General features: G+C 44.4%; 1 protein-coding gene across 1 annotated transcript in view; it reads right to left on the bottom strand.

The window, feature by feature from the left end:
• RIPOR2 (RHO family interacting cell polarization regulator 2) overlaps positions 1 to 21,625 on the bottom strand; it is a 72,117-nt gene that overhangs the window by 25,838 nt on the left and 24,654 nt on the right. The window contains 7 exon segments of the mRNA XM_065627440.1: positions 2,921 to 2,984; positions 3,920 to 4,069; positions 7,351 to 7,404; positions 8,437 to 8,460; positions 8,670 to 8,748; positions 9,391 to 9,546; positions 10,766 to 10,892. Of these exon segments, the coding sequence (XP_065483512.1) occupies positions 2,921 to 2,984; positions 3,920 to 4,069; positions 7,351 to 7,404; positions 8,437 to 8,460; positions 8,670 to 8,748; positions 9,391 to 9,546; positions 10,766 to 10,866 (628 nt within the window). The 5' untranslated portion in view covers positions 10,867 to 10,892.

Below are 21,625 nucleotides of genomic sequence, written 5' to 3'. Positions count from 1 at the left end.
TGGCCTGTCCCTGTGATCTGCTGATCCTCCTCTTCCATTTCTTTGACCAGAAAAGAGTTTTCTTTGCTCATCTTACTGTTTAGCAGAACAGAGAGGCCCTTGCTCAGAGCTCATATTACCAATTCTTTTCTAATTTATTTACTGTTTATAAATAATTTAAGCTTACTAGCAATTCACTGCTGCTTCTCTCTCCCCGGGCATGCTTTTATAAGTGAATTTGATCTCTGTTGGGACATCACTGAAAGTATCTGAGGAAAATAAAAGGCCCTTTCTTTGCTCAGTGGATGGGGTGGAAGGGGAGAAACAGCTTAAAACAACACAGGGACCTTGTATGGAGTGGAGGTCTGTGAGCGGTGACTGGCCCAACCAGGCACCGCTTTGGGCTGACAGACATGGAAGGGAGAGGTGAACCTGGAACTGAGCTCCTGCAGTGGTAGGTGATGGTCAAGTCTCCACAGCCTGATGAAGAGGGGGCTAAGATTACACGGAATAGGTACTTTGAGCGGAAACAACCTTTTTGTAACCGAATGGCTCTTGGGGACTAAATGTATGGCAGGACCCAATGGCTCTGTTGTACCATTTCGAATGTCACACCTTGGTAAAAGCATTGTCCTGGGCTTGCGATGCAGGTTGGACAGGAGGTGGTTCCTGGGGTGTCAGCGTAAGTAATGACGGGACAGAGTCATTACGTGGCTGTGGTAAGGTGGCAGGACACTCATGTCCTTCATTGGCGGGGCCACCTGAAGTCCAGGCAGCAGGTACACCTCTGCTCACGTGCAGGGTGCTGGACACATGGACTGTGGTTTCTGGTGCTGGGCTTTGTGTTGCAGAGCCACTGGTGCATCAGACCAGTGTATTGCTGTCCTCAAGTGAAATGCTTGAGCATTTTGTCTCCTGGTGTCTTGGCACTTCCAACAGGTATAGGAGCACTTCCCCATATACCATAAGAGAACAAGCCAATTCCATATAAGGAATTCTAAATTTCCACATTGGGTTTCCCTGTTTAGTTTCAAGAGCTGATTAATCCCGAGCAATAATCAGAGCATGCTGGCAAGTTTATTATTTTGAAAATGATTTTTTTTTAAAATATCAGTCATAAAATCACAGTATGGATCCCCTTCTTCCAGACAGCACTGTGTAGGTTGGCATACTTTCAGTGTAAGTGACGGAGGGCACAAAATAAAAATAACTTTCACTGGAATGGCTAGGAACAGATAAGCTTTGGAGAGAGGAATGCTTTGATTTTAAATTAGATCCTAAAGTTAGTTAGATATGCTGCAAGTGTAAAATAAGGGGGAAGCTTGCTGCGTGACCTTTTGTGCTAGAGCTGTTGTGAGTACTAGCAATGGCTGGATTGTCCTATTGGATTCCTGTTCCTAAGGAAAACTATCTGGATAGAAATCTTAGCTGTCCTCATTAGAGAACACTCAATGATACAACATTTCTCTTTGCAATTTTCTAATTTGGGCTTCCTTACGTTATGAGAACAATGTTCAGAAGTCGCTGTTGTTTGTGGTTTGTGCTCTGCTCCTGCACGTGAACGCAGCACCTGGCTCCTGGAGAGCCCTTGAGCTTTGCTGGAGGATTTGGGTATACGAAAGCAAAGGGGCCAGACCTTTTCAGCCCAGTCATTTGCGATGCCACAACAGCTTCTGCAACGTGTCCTGCTGTCGGGAACTGTACGTAGCACTGTACTTACAGCAAGTAAGGAAACGCTCCAAGGGACCTGGCCTAATGCAGTTCCCTTTCTATGCTGCATGACCTCATGTTTCCTTCAGCATGTCCACGCTGAGGTTCTGCTGTGGGTTTTTATATAAAAATATCTGTCTCAGGCTCTGTGTGTCCATCTTGTAACTTTACATCTAGGACTGCCTTTCCATTACCTAAGAGTGGGGCGCTTAAAAACCTGAGGTTTGTTGCTATGCGATGGAGCTAGGAGAACTACAATAGCTGCTGCGCTTGTTTTCTCTAGTACGGAAGCATGGAGTAACTATTTTAAATTGATCTAAGCTAGATCATGCCTCATTCACTGCAACCACTGGACACAAGTAACTCACAACTGTGACAAAGCAGGCAGAATCAAAACCATGTATGAGATTTGTGAGCTCTAAAAACTCCACCAGAAATGCAGTGATTTTTTAAAATGGCAAGATTTCAAGCGAAAACTTAAGAGTGCATGAATATTTAGATGCCGACTTTGTTTTATAGAACTATTTTCAAGGCAGTAGTGGAGGATCCAGAAAAGATCCCCACACAATCTCTTCTTTAAAACATTGAGTCTTAAAGAGATAACAGCATTAGCAATACCTCGTGATTCACTGAGGCTTCAGGTAAAACTAATTCCATTGTATTCAGACCCATAAAGTCCCCTGTCATAAAGAGAGGGAATAAACCAAAAGGTGGATACCACCACTGAGTTATCTTGGTATTTAAATGGTAAACTACTCCCAGCTCTTTCCTTTTTTACATTTGTTCAAAAATAGTAGCAGTCAGCCTCAGCAAAAGTAAGCGACAGAGAAACAGCTGATGTCACATTAAGAAAGTATTTCGAACTTCAGCTCCACAGGCATTCACATAATTTCCCAGTCGCCTTCTTAAAGGATTATGGAAACAGAGGCAGAAGGTACAGCAGCCTTTAAAACTGAATTGCTTTGGCTGTTGGGAGGAGCGTTTGAGGGAGGCAATTAGCCTTGAAAACGAGATGCAGCATCTCAGAAAGTCAGTCTGAAAGCTTTGACGTTCCTCGCTCTGTCATCCTTTCCACTGGGCAGGGGTGTAAATTGGGGGTTTGAAGGGGGTGGGGGAAAACCACACCTATCATAAATGCATGTCAGACTAGCCTGTCTCAATGCCCTCAATAATGTGTACAGATACTGCTACTGTTCAGGGGGAATGAAGGGAAAGGTGAAAAGGCAATTACCTTTCATCTTGATGCAAAACTCCCCCAATAGGTTTTCCAGCTCTGCTTCTATGGTACACATGTTCTGTGTTGGAAAAGAGAATATTGAGGTCAGACAAATCTTCTTTCTGATTTTTTTTTTTTTTAAAGATCTATTTGGAAAGAGAAGCTTCTGCTAGACAGTTGAAAGATATTTTGCAATAAAAACAATCTGCCAGAGCCATCCTTGCTGTTTAGCTAGGTCTGGCCCTAAAAATGGCAGCTATGCCTACTCGTACCAAGGCTGAATGTAACCCTGTGCTCTTCTTCTGTTGTTCTCTGATCCTTCTGTTGCCAGAGGGCAGCTGTGATGCCTGAAGCATGACCTGGTCACTGTCCCAGTCCTCTCCAGCCAGGACATGTGCCAGCAGCAGCAGCTCCATGCTCCAGAGTGGCTCCCAGCATGTTTTTAATCTCTCAAGAATGTGGACTACATTAAGAATAAAAAGACTGTGGGAGACGGGTATCAGCCCCTCTCCAGTTCGTCCTTCAGATTTCAGAAGGATGTCACAGCTTGTGTGCTGGCATGTTTGCAACACTATTAGACTCTTCTTCGTCTACTGCTTGTTCAGTAAAACAGATGCTGATCACAGCAAGTAACACAGGGTAGAATGCAGCAGATGTCTGTACATAGATGGGTTCCAGCCAACCTGCCACACCAAAATCTGCAGAGCGGGATGGACATAGTAAGCATATATGTAGTTTCAGGGAAGATTTATGCTTTTTTCTTGTGCAGCAGTTCCTGAGCATAACCCTGGTTTTGTCGAACATAAACATTATTATCTCAAGGCACTCTTTGGGCCCCTGTCAGCCATCTCTGTAAGTCGTCGGGTGTTCACCTGAAGACAAATGAATAATTCCTCTTTGCTGATTTTGCTTTTAATTCTTTTATCTCAATTAAATTCTCCCTGAAATCTGTGGCAAAGTTCCCACGGCCTTCAAACAGTGCAAGAGAGAAAGCCTAAACTGATGAGGATGTACCTCTGTGTACTCCTTGTAACTCCTGTTGATCTCAGTTAAACTCTCTCGAGCTGCTTTGCTGGCAGGAGACATTGCAAAGGCTTGCTTCATTTTACTGGCACCATCACAGAGACGTCTTTGGATACAGTAGGCTTCATAAAGCTCATCCACCTAGTGGGAACAAGGAAGGTGAATTGAAAAAAAAAAACCAACAAAAAAAACCAAACACAAAAGCCAACAAAATAAACCCAACAAACAATTAACTTCTTTGCATTATAAGGAAACTCAGCCAAACTGTTAGATCCATTGGAGGGGGTGAGCAAATGAAGCTGTGATACTGTTACAGTCTATGAATAAAAAAACCCCACAGCACAGGGTAAAAATAACTTCCACTGTAAAAGCTTCATTACAGCTACACTATATGCTACCAGCAATTCACCTGCTTGCCCTGCATGTCTTTAACCATTGCAACTCCCTTTCTCCCTGTAATAGCAGGGCAGACATGCAGCAAGCTTCTCAAGCATATCAGTGTGGAAGAGCTCTTTCAAAGCCAAATACAACATCCACACTGCCAAATGGGACTGGATGCCTTAAATGGCATATTTAACAGGACTAGCAACATCTTCTGTTTTGGTAACATCAGCTGCAGATAGAGGCTGTTGCAATATTTGACTAATAGGTAGTACTGGATGCAGAGAGCGATTCTTTGAATTCTCACTGCCCATCCTCCAGAAGCTGGGAGTCACAGTCAGAATCTGCACAAGTAAAGGACTTAGAAACAGCTGATACTAAGTTAAGAAAATATTTTGAACTTCAGCCCCACAGGCATTCACATAATTTCCTCATAATCTTAAAGGCCTTTGGCATGACTTAGGCACCCAACATTTTGAAAGCACTCTGGCACTTCTGCAAAACCTACTCACACACAGTTTAAAGTCTCACCTGGATCTAGCTTCAGTGTGCAATGGATTTCCGTGTGTCTCATGCTTTTGTTTCCCTTCTCCCTCTGATCCCTGCACCGAATGTATACATTTACTCCAACTGAGCTGTTTGGTGGGAGTCTACACTGGTATAGCTGGAGTGTATGTGTGTGTATATATATATATATATATACACATACCCCCCAGCTATTTATAGTGGTATATATTTATATAAACTTAATCTGCCAGATACAGGAGATGTAGATTTTCTCATCTGACTTTATCAGAGTGAGGAGAAGGAAAGGAATAGAGGAAACTGTCTCTTCTTGCTGCCTTTAATGTCCCTGCTAAGATAGCATGATACCTGGTTTTTACCTAGAATAACTATTTCCTTTGTTATCTCTGACATCAAGTGATCACCCTGTGCCCCATGGTGCTCAGTAGCAGATTTTCATAGCAGAGTCTCTCTCTGTGAAACGTTCCAGTGGGTTGGGTTCCTCAGTCTATGACTTTGTGTTGCAGCATTAAGAGATGACCCTGATGTGACAACCTAGGTGTGTTCTGAATCCCATTTTCCAAGCCTGCTTAACCTCTAACAAAATGCCTGTTGTTCCTTATTTATTCGGAGCAGGACTTGTCTTCCTGACAGCTTCAAAGTGTTAGGTTGACTTTTACACAGCTAGCTTGCATACTTCGTGGCCAAAGTCTCTGATTTGAGGGATCCCTCACCAAAACAGGGACTGCTTTGCAAAGTGAAAGAGTTCAGCAAAGAGTAATGGAGGCATAGGTAGCATTTTGCCATTTCGAAGTTACAAAAAAAGCTTCTTGGAGTCATATCCACTCCTATTTCTCTTGCAAGTCAGCAAGCTAAAGCCAGCTACTATAAATGTCACTTGGTATTTACTTCTGCCATTGGGTGGAGTGTTGACCCAGGACTGGCGTCCTGCTCCTGCCCATGCAAGAGTGGCTAGGGCGCGCTCATCTGCCCCCCTAAATACATGGGGTCTGCTGGTGTGCCATTTCATTTTCCTCGCTTTGCTTCCTCTACAGAACATCAGCACATAGAGGGCAGAAGGCATCGCTGCGGCCCTGATTCAATACAGCTGAAAACAACCTTCTTCTATCAGTAGAAACAAAGATGTTTCTTAACCTGCTCAAGCCTGTACATTTTATAGAATCATAGAATCATGGAATGGTTTGGGTTGGAAGGGACCTTCAAAGGTCATCTAGTCCAACCCCCTGCAATGAGCAGGGACACCTGCAACTAGATCAGGTTGCTCAGAGCCCCGTCCAGCCTGGCCTGGAACGTCTCCAGGGATGGGGCATCGACCACCTCTCTGGGCAACCTGGGCCAGTGTTTCGCCACCCTCATTGTAAAAACTTTCTTCCTCCTGTCTAGCCTGAATGTCCTCTCTTTTAGTTTAAAACCACTACCCCTTGTCCTATCATACACCCTGCTAAAAAGTCTGTCCCCATCTTTCTTATAGGCCCCTTTTTAGTACTGAAAGGCCACAATAAGGTCTCCTCTGAGCCTTCTCCGGGCTGAACAACCCCAAATGTTCTAATGCAGCACAGCCCAGTTCCTTTTCTCTCTGTTGCTGTGAGTTACGGAAAGTGAACTAATATACTCGGTAAGCCTGCGTAATAGTGACCAGCATTACCTCTTGCGTTTGGTGCTTTTCAGTCCTATTATCATGCCAGAAACCATTAGCTCTGAGAAGGCTGGAGTGGGAAGGACTTGAATGGAAATGTTCTCTAAGCACTAATTTTGCTGTTCATGTTGCCAGCAAGAGAGAAGGTGGTTTGAGGAACAAAATTTCAGTCTCTCACCTAATGTGAGGAGACTGAAATTAAAAGGCTTGGATGGGTTGTGGTAATTGGAGCACTCCAAGCTGCACGAACGTTTTTCAAATTACTCTCAAAAGACATTTCATCTGTCAAAAATAATTCATTCTTTTGTCAGGCTCAGAAAAGCAACTAATCGCTAGCAGATATGTTTATAACTAAGAGAATACATGCCATGGATTTTGTCCAGCTCTAAAATGTATTAGTATAAATCACAAGTACATCTACTGATTATTCTCACCGATCTAATCAAGTGGATGTGGGCCCCAAACCACGCAGCAGAAGTGTTAGTAGTGAAATCCAGGAATAAATCCAATCTAGCTGCTGTGTACAGTAGAGACAACTGCCAAATTAAATTACTTTCAGATGCAACTATCTCTACACCTAAGGTTTAACAAGAAGCATGTAGTGAGATTTTTCCCAGCAAGCTCCTGACCCTGTGTTCTCTCTGTACTTAAAAGTGAGAGGGAGTGTCTTGCAGCACGGCTGGACCTCAGGGGCTACGAACCATGTGGGAACCCTTTCCTTGGCTCTGACCATCAGCCCATTGCAGTAAAAATACTGAATCTGGGAGAGGCTTTGTCAAAGTGGTCTCCCCGGAGCAGAGGGGTAGCAGGAGGTCAAGGGTTTGTTTTCCTAATAACATAGGAGCAGATGCAGAAGAAAGATGATAGGAGCGCTCGTTACCTTGCTAATGTGGAACTCCAGCCTTCTCATGTATCTTTCGACCGCTTTGATTTGCTGAAGGAAATGAAGAGGCAGAGGGTGAGGCACATTTAAATAAATCAGTAAGTCATCACCACACTAGCTCTGCTCGGGTCTTCAGGTCCCTGTGAGGCTCAGAAACTCCTCCTTAAAACACACAGGGTTTTGTTGCCTGTGAATCTGCTATTAGCTGTCCCACATCACTACCACTACTTTGCTGATGGAAATGGAGCTCACTGACTTCTGTACTTAATGTATTTTAAAAAATTTAAAAGTTTTTCTTTGGTGGGATTTCCTTAGGTTTTTGAATTCTTAAAAAAGAAAAAACAAAGTATCAGAGCTTTTTTAGCTGAACAGATAGTATTTTGAGTACTTTGAAAACCTGCATTAATCAGGTTTTGCATTTCAAAATCCATTCTGTTCTTCAGCAAACTGTTTTCGACAGCAAAACCAAGCTTGGCATTTTGGCTGAAAAAAGCCAGACTTGTTCAGGAAACTTTTTTTTTTTTTGAAAGCTTTCCTTTTGTTTCACCCAAATTCTCCTGCTGAGAGAATATTTTCAATTTTTCATTTTTTCCTTCCCCAGAACTGGCAGGAGCAGGGGATAAGCCAGGGCTCGACCCGGGTCCCACAGCCACCCCTGGCATGTCCCTTCCAGCCTCCCCCTGTCCTGGAGCCGGCAGGGCCACGGTGCACAAGGTGATGGACTTAACAGCCCACAGCTGACAGAAATCGGAGGTCTCGCTCCTCCACCTCCCTCCTCCCCTGTGCCTGTCCTGGAGCCAGTTTAACTCGATAGACCCCAGGAAAGGGCTGATGGGGTAAGTTTGACGCTGGGTTAGTGAGCACAGCTGGCTGGCGGAGGCGCCTGGCAATACCAGGACCCCTGGGAACAGGAGAGGAGCAGGACATCTTCCTTCGTGAATGTAAATTATCAGGTAGCTTTTCCTTCAACTGTGTTGGCCTGGGTAGTAGATCCAGGCTAAGAGAGGCTTCCCATGACAGCTACGTACACCGTATGGATATGAACGCTTCCTTGCAAAAACAGTGCCAAATGGAATAACGTACCTTATCTAAATCATACAGGACTCCCTGCAACAGAAAACATGGAACTGTCATTAATTTTGCAACATACCAGCACCACGAGAAACTAATATTTGTCAGTCAACAGAAATCACAAACAAGACCAAGGAAATAACAGCATCAATGCAAATCCCTTATATCCCGCTCGCATCCCCGACGGCTCCAGCACCTTGAGAAGGTTACTGTGCATCCGTACCACGAACAAGCGTGACACATACCAGGCGTGAGTTTCTTTTCATGTCTTTTAACTGAGTAGTCAACTTATCCAGCTCTGTCTGGTGAACTTCCAGATACTCGCTGTAAACACAAACCAGAGAAGGGATGCATGAGTGCTGCAGCACATACCGAGCTGGCTGCTGACCATCCTAAAAGAAAATCTGTGCAACAAATGGCTTTCCTCATTGGATCTGCTTTCAGACAAAAACTAATTTATGTTGATCTGTCCCAAAAGCAGCTCCCTACTACCTTTTTAGGAATAAACAGGAGCCATTTATTTCACTGTGTATAAGAGCTCGGTGTTCTCCTTACATTGAACAACCAGTTCCAAGTAAGCTAATCTGCTGCTTAGTTTACAGGCTGGTGCCTCCCAATTGCTGCTCTTGTATCTGGCTGGTAAAAGCCCCATTATCATCTGGGATGTTCTCTTAAGGGTGATACAAGCCTCTGATGGGACGCTAGGAAATTCGGAGGAAAAAAAAAATCTAATGTTGAAATCCCAGCCTTCAGGAGCTTTCCTAGCAATTTGAATGGAAATGGGATTCTGCCTCCTGTATTTCTGTTTCTCATACAAATATTTCAGATCCTAAGTCTTACAATCCAGGCTCCAGGAAGTATATTTTCCTCTCCTAGGGTTGAGGATCCCTGTTCCTGTGATATGTTTCTGTAGGGTCTAAAATGTCACAGAAAGCTTCAGTCAACAAGCAGGATAAAGGCTCTTACTCCAGGCCATTCTTCAGGGCTCTGTAGACCTCTTCCACCCTTTTAGGCTGGGGCTCTTTGGGTGTGGTGCTGTTCTTATGGCCCAGATTATGCATTTTCTTCACCTTTGCTTGTGGCTTCTTGACTGCAGAGGAATTCTCAATAAAGGAGTTACACCTGCAAAATGAACATTAAAGAGGAGGAAACCCCTATAAATCATAATGATCTCAAAGGAGTGTAGCTTGAAGAAATCTTTCGATATTACCTCTGCTAGCAGAAACAAATCTGCTTCTGTGCCTGCTAGCTAAAGGACTGCATTTGTTTACAGGTTAAGAGTTCTAAGCACTCTGGGACAGGCGCTGTCAGCTTTTGATGTGCCAGTTGCCTTGCCAAGATACGAATGCTGATCTGGAAATGCCAGGCTGAGTCTGAGGCTCATCAGACGCTTCTCTGTTTTATACCATGCCTGTCCTGCCTCATGTTCCTCAGACGCAGCCATAAAAGGGCTGAGCTACATCCAGGTGCCAAAAACAAACAGGAGCCCAGATAATCTCAGGCTTAAAGCCCGAGGGCTGCTAAAGAAGATTGGGGCTTAGTTAAGAGTGCGTTTGGAGGACAGCATCACACCACTGGTCTTAAGCATGGACCATAGGTAGCTCCATGTGGCAAAGGGAGGATAGTTGTGCTGCATATAGGTGATTCTTCAGTGACTCTGCTGGGGGTTCATCAGCATCTAACAACCATCACTGGCTTGAGCTGGTGATGGGAGGCTACATTTTGCCTGTCAATCCTTCTCGATTGCTAACTGGTGGTCTGACACTCGGAGACTTTGCACAAGTTAAAATTAATCGTAAAGTAGCCTCTGGGTGCCTCAGGAGCAGGTTGACTTGATAAGCAGCTGACTCAAAGTCCTAAGCCTTGTCTAGCTAAAGGGTGGTGCGAGGAAAGGCTTTGCAGCCAAGCTCTGCCCTGTTTCCAGCAGGACACGAAGGCAACCCTGCAAGCGAAACAGAGCTGTGTGGTAATGAGAAAACTGTCTTTTAGGTAGCAACGGTCTTAAATTGGGGGCAGTGGGAAGTGTATCATGTTCCTGCACATTTCACACACTGAAAAGATCCCTGCATACTTTAGCAAATTAAAATGATTCTCTGAAATTCTCTCACAGCTCTGAGGCGTGTGAGGAAGCCCTGCATTAACAGCGGAGAGGCAAACAGGCACTTGGTTGCTAAGGCAGAGGGCAACAGCTTAATTATACAAACAATATCTAGAGAGATTTTTAGCCTAGAAGACATTATTCTGCAATCAGGGAGAAGGCAGCCCTCTCTCACCTCTTTCCCCCCTTCACCCTCCCTCAGTACCTGATTCGGATATTCCCCCCAGAGAGCATGGCACTTGCCTGGAGCGTCTCTCCTGAAGCCCGCTGAAGCCAGCAAAGGACTGGCTTCTAATAATCCCATTAGGACCTCCTGGAGAGAATGAATGTGATCCTATTGACATGATTTCAGGAAGCCTGGAAGATATTCCTGAAAAACAACAGAAAGCAGGTCAGCGATGACGAAGGGTAAGAGGCAGGCGGTGAGGCAGGGACTGCCTGGTGCCCATCAGGCATGGTAAGGGGTAACTGAACCCCACGAGAGGCCACGAGCCAGAGCAATAAATCTGTTTGCATTGCCAAATCGTCCCGCCTGAAAAATAAAATGGTCCTGTTTTCACTTCTGACTTACGGTCCATAGTCTACTGAAAATGTGCTGCAGACACAGAGGGAACTTGGGACTAGAAAACAGATGCTTCTGTGCACCAATCCCAATGCTATCCTCAATTTCTGCCATGCCTGGCAGGCTTCTCCCCTAGCCCCATGCCCCATCTGCTACATCAAGGTGCTCCAGAGATTATTCTGGGAGCGTGTAGAGCTCTTAGGGGTCACTCACCATCACCGTGAGGTGTCATTACATATATTAAAATTTTAAAAGGAGGTTTCATTCAGTATGAATGAAGTCCTGAAGCCCTGCTTTGATCCTTGCTCATTTTCCTCGTGCCTGTTCCTGCCTGGCTGCTGAGAAGGAAGATGCGGTGGGGGTATGCACAGCCACGGCATGCTGTGATGTGAGAGGGATGCTCTGCACCACAAGAGAGGAGTAAACAAGCTCCAGGCACCCTATGCTCTGCGTTTCACATGTCCGCGGTGGGGGCCTCAGCACCCCAGAAGGAAGCCCTTGCTCTGTGTGTGTGTGCGCGCGCATTTTCAACACCCAGCTCAGCATCTGCACCAACCTAAGGTGATTTATATCCACTCACACAGAAATAACAAACAAGTGCCGTGGTTCTTATAACAGCTCCATCAGCTTGCTGCTGCCATGAGGAGAGAGGAGGACATCTCCCTTTTTGTTTCCTCCTTGCTCCACTGATTTTCTTGTCTTGACTCCCGTGCTTGCTGCCCTCGGCAGACAATGAAGCGGATTTTTCCGCTGCCTTGGTTTTGTGCTGCTCTGGTGAGATGAATGGCCTCACCGAGCTGTCTGAGGAGCATCACAGCCAGCTGTGCCCAGGCAGCAGGGTAGGGAGTGGGAGGAGGATGTTGGAGAGGAGGGCACTGGTCAGCAGATGCTGCCAGGGACCTGCTCCCCAATCCTGCAGGACCCATCCTCTCACCCTCTCCTTCCTTCCCAGGGTGCCAGCACGGCTGCTAATGCCATTGTGCTGTGAAAAGGATTGAAAAACTAGGCCAGCTTAAAAACAACCTGACAAAAAATGAAAAAGAGATTTTTTTTTTTCCATTTATTTTAAAAGGTAGACCAAGCATGCCCCCAGTTCATTTCACTCCAACAGCTGGGCTGAGGGGTGAGTTTGATGCCCAGGCAGGACAGCGTGGCAGGGGCTGGGGTTGCCCACAAGCAAGGGAGCTGATGCCCTGCAAAATGGTGACCTATGATGCCAAGAGGGGTGACAACAAGTCTAAACCACCTTCTCATCCCCACAGACTAGGAATGACCACAAGCACCCAACAAAGCAGCCACTTGTGAAGGCCATGGATTTGCAGTGTAAGCCTTCACAACCGAACATATTTATTAAAGATAAGCACCACTCACTGGAGAAAGCAAACACACTGTGAAACACTGTGCGCAGTCCAGTTATGTTTAATTTGTAGTGCTAAGCTGGGCAAATGTTCTTTGAGGTGGCAGTAGATGTCATGGTGAGCTACTGCTTCTCTGTGGAGAGGACTCCATTGCGCAAGGAGCTGCTTTGTCAGGAGTATTTCTGCAAGAGCTCCACCAGAAATACTCTTTCCAGTCCCAGCATTGTCAACGCTACCGGTAACATGAAGTTTTCTCTATCACACAACCAAAACAGTGTAAATCCTTCTGTTTCAGAAGCGAGGGCTGCCCCTTGAGACTGGGCAGCCCTCCGAGATACCACCTGGGCTGCAATTAATGCCAGTTTTCTCCTCCACTGTGGCCAGCAGATAATGGTGCTCCACCATTCATTCCCGTCTGAGCCCAGACACAGCATGTCAAGCTCAGGGCTGAGCCAGTTTATCCACAGCAGGGACAAACCCTTGGGATAGAGAAGCTGCTTTCAGGCAGACCGGGGCTGTGAGCACCCATGCATGGCCAGGAAAGTTGGGGGAAAGGGACAGGGCTCAGGAGAAACTGCAGTGAGGATGTGCTTCAGCTAACTCGCACAGGGATAAACATGCTCCAGCCACAGCTGGAGAGTCAATGAGAGCCCAAATTTGGCCCTACACTCACCTCTACCTCCTTAAGGCTCTCAGCACACCCCTGCAGGGCTGAGCTCTGCTCAGGCTTGCAGATACCCAGCTCTCGGTAGAAGCCACTTCGCAGCTTCCAAGGTCAAAATGCGCATCCCTGCAGACAGTACAGCATCTACCCACACCAGCTGCCATCTAACAGGTCAAGCCCTGCTGAGAACCAGCTCCTGAAACACCAAGTGCAAACCACTCGATGACAGTACTCCGGGGGCCCGCGCAGCAAGTTCCCTTCGGTTTTGCAAATAACCTTAAGATGGTTATGCTGCGTGCTGTGTGCTCCCATTTGCATACAAGGATTTGCATTAAAAGTGAGGTCCAGAGTTCTAAGGAGCAGAAAATCCCTTGCAAGTGTTCAGCACTTGCCCCATTTGACAGGATGATTAACATCTCCGCTGACAGCCTCTGGAGACCGATGGGGGTAGAAGCTAAACAACGACGGTCAGAGGAGATTTAGCTGCATACACATCAGCGATTCCGCAGAAAATAGAGAGAATAAAACCAAACTTGAAGTTGGCTACTATTCATGACCACATTGGCTACAAAAATGTAATTATTTAGACTCAAAACTCTTGTCAAAATGCTAACATCTTCCACATGAATATCTTCTGTATTAACGTGAATGAAAGATGAATGGGTTTTGCCCCAAACAAAATCTTTGTGTGCATGCATGACCATGTGCACACATTCTGGAAGCATTTAAGTTTGCTTTTGCTTTGGGAAAGCTAAAAAAAAAAAAAAAAATTCGAAAACGAATTTATTTATTTATTTTTTTTATTTTGCCTAAGCACTCAGATGGCTTTGCAATGCTTTAGTAGCTAAGAATTTCTTCGAGATACCAGAAGGAATTGTGGAAGAAGTGCAATTGAAATGCAAATTAAAGACCTGCCTGGAGCTACTTTTGCTTTGCTTGTGCATAAAATGCTGAGAACTCAGAGCCCAGATAGGCTTGTGTTCTCTCTATATATATTATATATAATCTTGGTGATTAATGTATGTTTCATTTCTGTACAGAAGAAAACTGTGATAAAAGGAGGTAACAGAGTCAGAACTGATGAAATTTCCCAGTTCTGTTCTAGTTACTTTTCAGTTTGTCAGAGTAGAGGTTGACTCTATTGTACAAACACAATCTGTTCTTAAGATTTAAACTTACATTGCTGACATCTCAGATACTTCCAACTGACCTCACAAAATCACACCGACGCTGCCGAGCAGCAGCAGCCCCTTACCCCAGATTCACATAGACAGTGGCTGCATATGGGCTCCATGTTGATGGATTATTTATGATACCTACATTCAGCAAATACACTTCGAGTCATGAGTATTTGTCACATTGTTGTAATATAATTCACAGAAGGGGATTTTTCTTGCCTCTTAAACCATTCACAGGCCTCTGTACTACCAAATAAACAAACTCACCTCTGAATTTAATAATACAGTCGTGTTCTTACGCATAGATGTAGTCACTAGTAAAATTTCAATAAGGCTCAGCCCACAAGGACTTACCCAGATCTCCTGTTGACCTGACGAGTATCCCTACAGATGAGCACTATTGCTAAGGAGATTTTTGGTGCTACTCCAATGTAGTGACCAAGCTTCTAAGTCTGTGCTTGTCAGTTATGTGATATACTGCTACTGTCTTCTAGATACAGTATACATTTTGCTCTCAATATAAAGCATATTGCACATCTAAAATGATATTAAATGCTTTTGAGATTCGGCAGATCCAACTCAGCAGTGGACTCAATGAGTACACTTACGTTTTTAAATCTATATATGTAATGAACCACTGATGTTTCATTTGAAAAAGTCCCCAGTCTGCTTACTGCTAATGTAAGCATGTGCTGTGTAGGAGCAAAATTAATATAATTAGTATTGCCCATGCTAAGTGCACGGCAGATGAATGACGAGCCCATCAGGGATAAGGTGAAATCCTATCAGTACTCTTTCTCTGCCCTATTCACTGACAGCTTGCAGCAGGGAATGGCAGATAATTGACGATGTCTCTGTCCCCAGGGAAATAAAAGTCCCCTCTCCCAGCTCTCCTTTCTGTCTGGAAACAGGGAGACAGCTGAGCCTGAGCTAATCAGAGGGGAAGGGACCACTGAGCCACTCACATCCACAAGACTGCCCTCTCATCATCATCCTCAGCATGGACTTCCACCTCCCATAATGCCAAAATATTGGATAAACAGTGTGGACTTCAATCCAAGATAAGAGAGAAGAACTTCAGTCAGAAACACATTTGCTAAATCTCCACCGACTGTCACATGGTTCCTTTTTGTTTGCTTTCCACCATGACCAATCTGGAGACGATGTTTTTTGTTCACCACACCATGAGGGGAAGCTGGTTTTGCCACATGTGTGCTAGCAACCATGTAAAGCTGCAACAAATATACCAGTGGTCGCAGTGTCCTTGATTCCTCCTGGTCCCTCCTTCTCACAGGTGCGGTGACGGCTCTGGGTCTGGGGTTTGCTGTAGGGTGTTAGGGAGCTGTCTGCAGCTGAGGGTTCATGGAACAGAGGCTTCGAGGACACTTCAGGATTATGTGTAATCCTTGATTAAATAGAATGGAGGGTAGGAGTCAGTGACTGAAGGGACCCTTGATAATCCTTTATTCCGATTTTTGTGTGTGTGTGTGACACATCTTTCAAAGGCCATTCTGCATCTAAGGAGCTGCGGTCCCTACATACAGTGAGACAGTTTGTATGTTCTTCCTTCTGCTGATCTGTAGTCTGCAGGCTGACTGTAAAAAATTCGTGGTAATTATTTAGGTTAGGGTAAACTGAGGGGATCCACTAGACTGATGCAAGCGGACAGCTACAGAAGTCAACTGATTCAGTTTTGCATGCTAGGAACATTTCTTACCTGCAAACCTGGGGTATGTCTAACAAATGAAGTGGTATCTTCTTGAATAAGGAAAGAAAAGAATATGTTCTTCTCTCGTCTGTCAAGGTCTATGTTTTGCTTATCAGACTAGCTGCCCAGTTTACAAAGGTAAAAACTTTTAATTGCAATAAGATCTCATTTAGGAGTGTGCATCTCCAAAAGAATAAATCCGGTAATGGAAGAAACTGATTTTACCCTAGAAGTCATGTCCTCCCAGACAACCAATTCTTTCTGCTTTGCGCTCGTAGACTCAAACTGCACAATTCAATTCTAAACTTACTCAGGCTGAGTTCAATGCCAAGCTCATTCAGTATGCCTTCAGCTGATGTTGCTGGCCTTTGTAGCCCAAAGTCTAGTCATTTTTAATATTAATTTTCCAACTTCTCCTTCTGACTTAATTGAATCACCCTGGCAATATGAGGCCAGCATGGCCAGTAGCCCAAATAACCACCTGGAATTTATGGTTTCCATGTTGCCTGGACTCGTAGAAGGCACAGAGGTATGCACCTTGGATGATAATGTAGACATTCTTGTGGATGTTTTTTAATATTAAAAAATGGCAATAATATATGGTTAGGGGCACTCAGGAGCATTATAAAAACTTTCACAAGAAATTTAATTCTTTCACAAGAGTTTTTACACTTTCGTGACAAAAACTCTTAGGCATTATTAGTGCACAGGCTCATAATTCCCAAATCTGCCAGGAACATTTCTGTGGGATGGGATCTCCTGGAAGCACCCATAGAAGGGCACCTTCTGTTGGTCATTGAATTACACAAATCATGGCTTTCATGGCACATTTTTTGCTCCCAGTGACTGGGCTCCTCTTTCCTTGTGCGGGGTAGCATTTGCCAGAGTTGTACAGACATGTGAGCTCCATCTGAAGAGCTATTCTTGGTTGCCAGAGCAAAATCATGTGCATTTTTTCCATCAAAGTCCAAGGCTATGAAATTATTCCTAAATAGCAGCATATGGCTATACTGACAAGCACACTTCCCAAGCCTACATCAGCCGGTGAAAGGCCAGCAGATCTGCGAGCTTCGAATGTTAATTTTAGCGTACAGGAAAAGAGCCACGTAGGCTCACCAGCATGGCTGCGGAGAGCAGTATTGCACGCGGGAGGAGCTACAGCCGAGACGGCTCCCTCTCCTTCAAACACAAGATGTGAGAGCACCCAGGTCACACTTGGGTGGGCATCAAAGCTGTTGGTAACCACGCATTCCTGCCCCAGCATAAGGAGGCAAAACTTCTGCCCCATCTCTTGCAGCAGCTAGAATCTTAGTTTAACCCATCACAGCTTGTCCAGCCCTCGCTGGCAGCCCGAGCTGGGTCTCTTCCCCCGCTGTGGATGGACATCCAAGCCTTGCTTCTCACATCATCGGCTGTCCAGTGGGATCTCTCTGAAGGCTTGTGCTCACTTTTCACTAACAGCTTTATCTGCACTAGTGATGCCTGCAGTGATTCTTTCTTTTATTAGTCGTATTTCAATAGCTTCAGTTTGGGTGGATTCAGTTTCTACAATGCACAAATAAGTCTTTATGTAACTTATGTATCTTTTATAGCTCGACTTAAGCCCATAGCTGGGAGCTTTACTTTATAATGCAGAAATCCCTCCGAGTGAGCACAAGGTGCTGCTACCTGTTTCTAATAACTGAAAACGTTATCTTTGGGTGCTTCGGTACCAAATCTTAGCTTTCATTCCAAACAATATTCTTCCCAAAACTTGATACTAATAGCAAGACTTGTTTATCGTGTCTTTTCTGTAAGAACATTTTTTTATGTTGACGTAAGGACATTTTCAACTCAAATGCTAAAATATTTGCTAGTTCATCTCTAGACACCCTGAGCAGAAACACAAGTTGTCTGCCATCTGGAATATCTCATGCTGTTTGTTCTATTCCTCCTACCCAAACTGGATGAAGTACATAAACCAAAGAGCAATCATAATAGTAAGAAGAAAGCTAACAGTCCAGGTCAATAGCAAAATGGTAAAGAATACGTGGCTGTAAATGCATAGGACCTGATGCTTGATGCTCCCACCACAATATTGCTCTAAAAATTCAGTAAACATCAGTTGTCTTTTACACCAGTCTAGGTGCCAAGTCAGGGTAGAGACTTCTAACTTCATCTTTTATTTTTACTGTAAAGCATACCTTTGGCTCTGTCGTCGCCTCTCTAGCACAGAAATACTGACTGACGGTGGCTGAAGTTGCCCTTTCCTCTGCTTAACCTCCCCTCAGAGAAACACCTGCAGCACCGCTCCTTGCCCTTGTGTTCAGCACATGCCGAAAACATACGGAGAGGGAAATGCAAACGAGTTATTTCACTATAATAAACCCAAGGAAAAGATATTTGATCGTAAATGGCTCTTGCACACAACAGATGGGTTCATGGTAGCTGACCTCGTTTTTTTCAGTTCTAACATTTGTTTTGCGCTGGCGGCTGGAGTGAGTGTGCGCACAAACCTCACGCCGTGCCCTCCCTAATGCCATTCCTTACAGCACTAGGAGCACAGAGAAATCACATTCAGCATGTATGAGCGTGGCTGAGGGATCAGAATCCGGCTGTCCAATTAGATTTGACATTCACTCATTTCAAACCCACCCTGGTATGCAGAATTGTCTTTGATTAGAAGTCAACTCCAATTCTACTCATCATTGATTATTCATCATGTCAATTAAAGAATTAACCAAAAACAAAGCCCCTCCACCACTCAAGTGCTGGCAAATGATCCAAAGGAAAAGCATTTCTGAAAATCAACTGAGAATGATCTCCTTGTGCCTTAAACCCACTGTGCATCGAATCCATGACAGCAGTCCAGCGTGAGTGACCTGCGCACGTCATGTATCACACTGTCATTTTGGCAGCACTATGCAGCAGTAAAGGTGGAAGGCTTTGTGCTGCTCTGTTATCTACCCTTATACTAGGAGATAAACTACAAGGAGCGATCCAGTGAGAAGTAGTAAGACCAGCCGGATGCAAAACAGGTTGTAGGAATGACTCTGTCTAGCAGCAGCCTGGTCTTTCTCTACCTCTTTTGGCATTTGCACTGAACATGGTCCTGTTGACCACATGAGTTGGGTGGAATTTCAATTTCTCAGCTCAGATCACAAAAAGTGATCAACCTATTCTGCGTTTTTGCAAGCATTAGCAGTAAGGGAGGTGTGGGAAACCATGAGTGGTGCTGGTGGTCTCCCTTGTCCCTTACAGACCAACAGTAATATTTGGATGAGCCCTTGAGTAAAAGCTGAGAACAAGTGGGTAAGTCAAACCTGATGTCAAAAGAGGCAGCTCCGCTGGGAGTCTTTTGGCACAATCCATGATGACTCTGAGCAGTGACCTAAATTTGCATGTCAAGTGTAAGCAGTGGAGTGGCTTCACTTTCTCAGACTGTGGAAGTAACGAACATAAAAACCTTCTCACTGGCAGGAGAGAAAAGCAATGACCCAGCAGTGTTTCATATAAAATCATCCTTAAGAGTACTGCTTTCTTTTATTACTTTCCACCAGTATTTCTGCTGTTTACAACCTTCATTTAATGCAGATGCCAGCAGCATGGGCAAGGACAGCAAGACAAGGCTACTACCTCTTTGCATCTGCAGGAAAGTAAATGCATCAAGTAAACACACATAGGACAGTTTAGGTAACCAGTGGGCTGCTCTAGAGATTAGTTGTTTGGCTTTTGCCAAGACAGACAAACTGTAGCTGTAATTTGTATCCACTCCAGGTACCCTCTAATATAAGCACAAGCGAGCTAAATTAAACAAATAAGATGGGCATTTCATCCCTGAAAGGAAAGTAAAACATCATTGTTGTCAAATCCTTTCAGTCGCTAATGAGATACAAACGCGTGGGATTAGAGTGACTTAAAATGCCTTGGATGTTTATATGATTGTTCTGTTTCAAGGGCTGCCTTACTGGCACATTGCTCACTAAAATGTTGTTGAAGATGCATCGCTATATGTTTTAGGACAGAACATACTTAAAGCTGGTTGTTCTTGTCCCTGATATGAGTATTGCAGCAACAGATTTATTTAATCTTTTTGACACCTCACAAGTGTGGCCATTTCAAGAGCATCGCCATAAAAGTCCTGTGTTACTTCATTTATATTTGGCTATAGCATGTGCCTGAAGCTTTCTTCTAGTACATCAAGTGGTTGAACACTGTCCATGCACAATCAGGAGAGGCTGGTTGCTCTGATGTAACTCTTTTGGCTTCATTTCATTTAAATTCAAAACTGAAATCTTGTACTAGAGAAGATCTTACATATATGACTTCAAAAACTTAGTCTTCTGGCTAAAATCTTTTCAATTTTAAAAAACTCACTAAAGCACAGGAGGCAACAGTGTACATCTAATACCATCAATAGCCTAAACTTTCCCCAAACTACCATCATCTTCTCTAGCCAGGATCATTAGAGAAGCTGCAAAAAGCAGCTGAAAGAGATTTGATGCAGGATAAAGGGGTAAAGGGAGTCCGTGCTAGGTAAAGAGTGCCTGTTGGAAAAGCTTGTGTTAAAGACACTGGTACTGGAGAAGAGATCTGATGAGCATCAAGGCAACTGCACAAAACACAGAAGATTATTGCTACATGTGGATAGCTGGGAGGCACAGATATCCCAGCTCCCTGTCCCCACACTGCTGTTTTACATGGAACATTGTCCACAAGCACAAAAACCAGGACAGCTTTATAGACACACAAGCCTTTACAGAAACCACTTGAAAAAATATGTAGAATTTTATGGAGAACTGCTGTCCTCGCCGCCACTTTCTGAAACCACTTTTCGTTTCAGGAGCTATCAAGTATAGAAAAGCTGCTCCCTCTTGAACCTGTGAGGGATTTCTGCTCCCTGTGGCAAAGGAGGTTACACTGCTTGAGCAATCACTGGCACAGATTTGGCTGGGACTGGTTAGCACTCTCCCACACACTTACTGGGCATGGTTTGGGAAGCGGCATAGGCCAAGGAGCATTCCCAAAGCAACCTTCACACGCTTCCCTCTTTTGGACAACAGGGCAGTTTAATGCAATGGATACAGGCTGGTCTTTGCCTGTTGCCATTAGTGCCTGAGAACAATCTCAAATGGCCATCATGTAACATCACAGACACATCCAATGCAAATCTAATGAAAACGTTAAATATACAGTAACTAGATCTACTCAGGTTAAACTGGTAAATTTAATCTGTAGTGAACATTAACAAAAAGAAATATTGAGTTTAAAATGTCATACGCTCCAGACGTGCTATAGGATTAGTTACCATTTGAGTCTTCTAGAGACAGAGACATTACAGATAAACTGAGCGTGGATTAAAGAGATCTGACAGCGTTTATTGTTCCTGAACTACAAGGTAATTATCTTGTGTAACTTTTCATTGCACAAATTAAGGCCGCACACATCTCGGAACAGCTCTGCTTTTCCACAGCCTGCCATTTAAAGGAAAAACCCACTGGGGCCATCACAGACTAATGAACAGCATATAGGAATGATGCCGGAGTTTGTCCTCTGCTGCCCTTCCACTCTTTTCTCTTTTCCTTCTCTGTTGAGATTTCTGCATTTTCCAATTCACATCATCCTTCTGGCTATAGGAAAAGGAGGACAGAACC

The sequence above is a fragment of the Caloenas nicobarica genome, chromosome 2 (assembly GCF_036013445.1).
Source record: "Caloenas nicobarica isolate bCalNic1 chromosome 2, bCalNic1.hap1, whole genome shotgun sequence".
NCBI lineage: Eukaryota > Metazoa > Chordata > Aves > Columbiformes > Columbidae > Caloenas > Caloenas nicobarica.
This window is presented reverse-complemented; position numbering and strand designations above follow the sequence as displayed.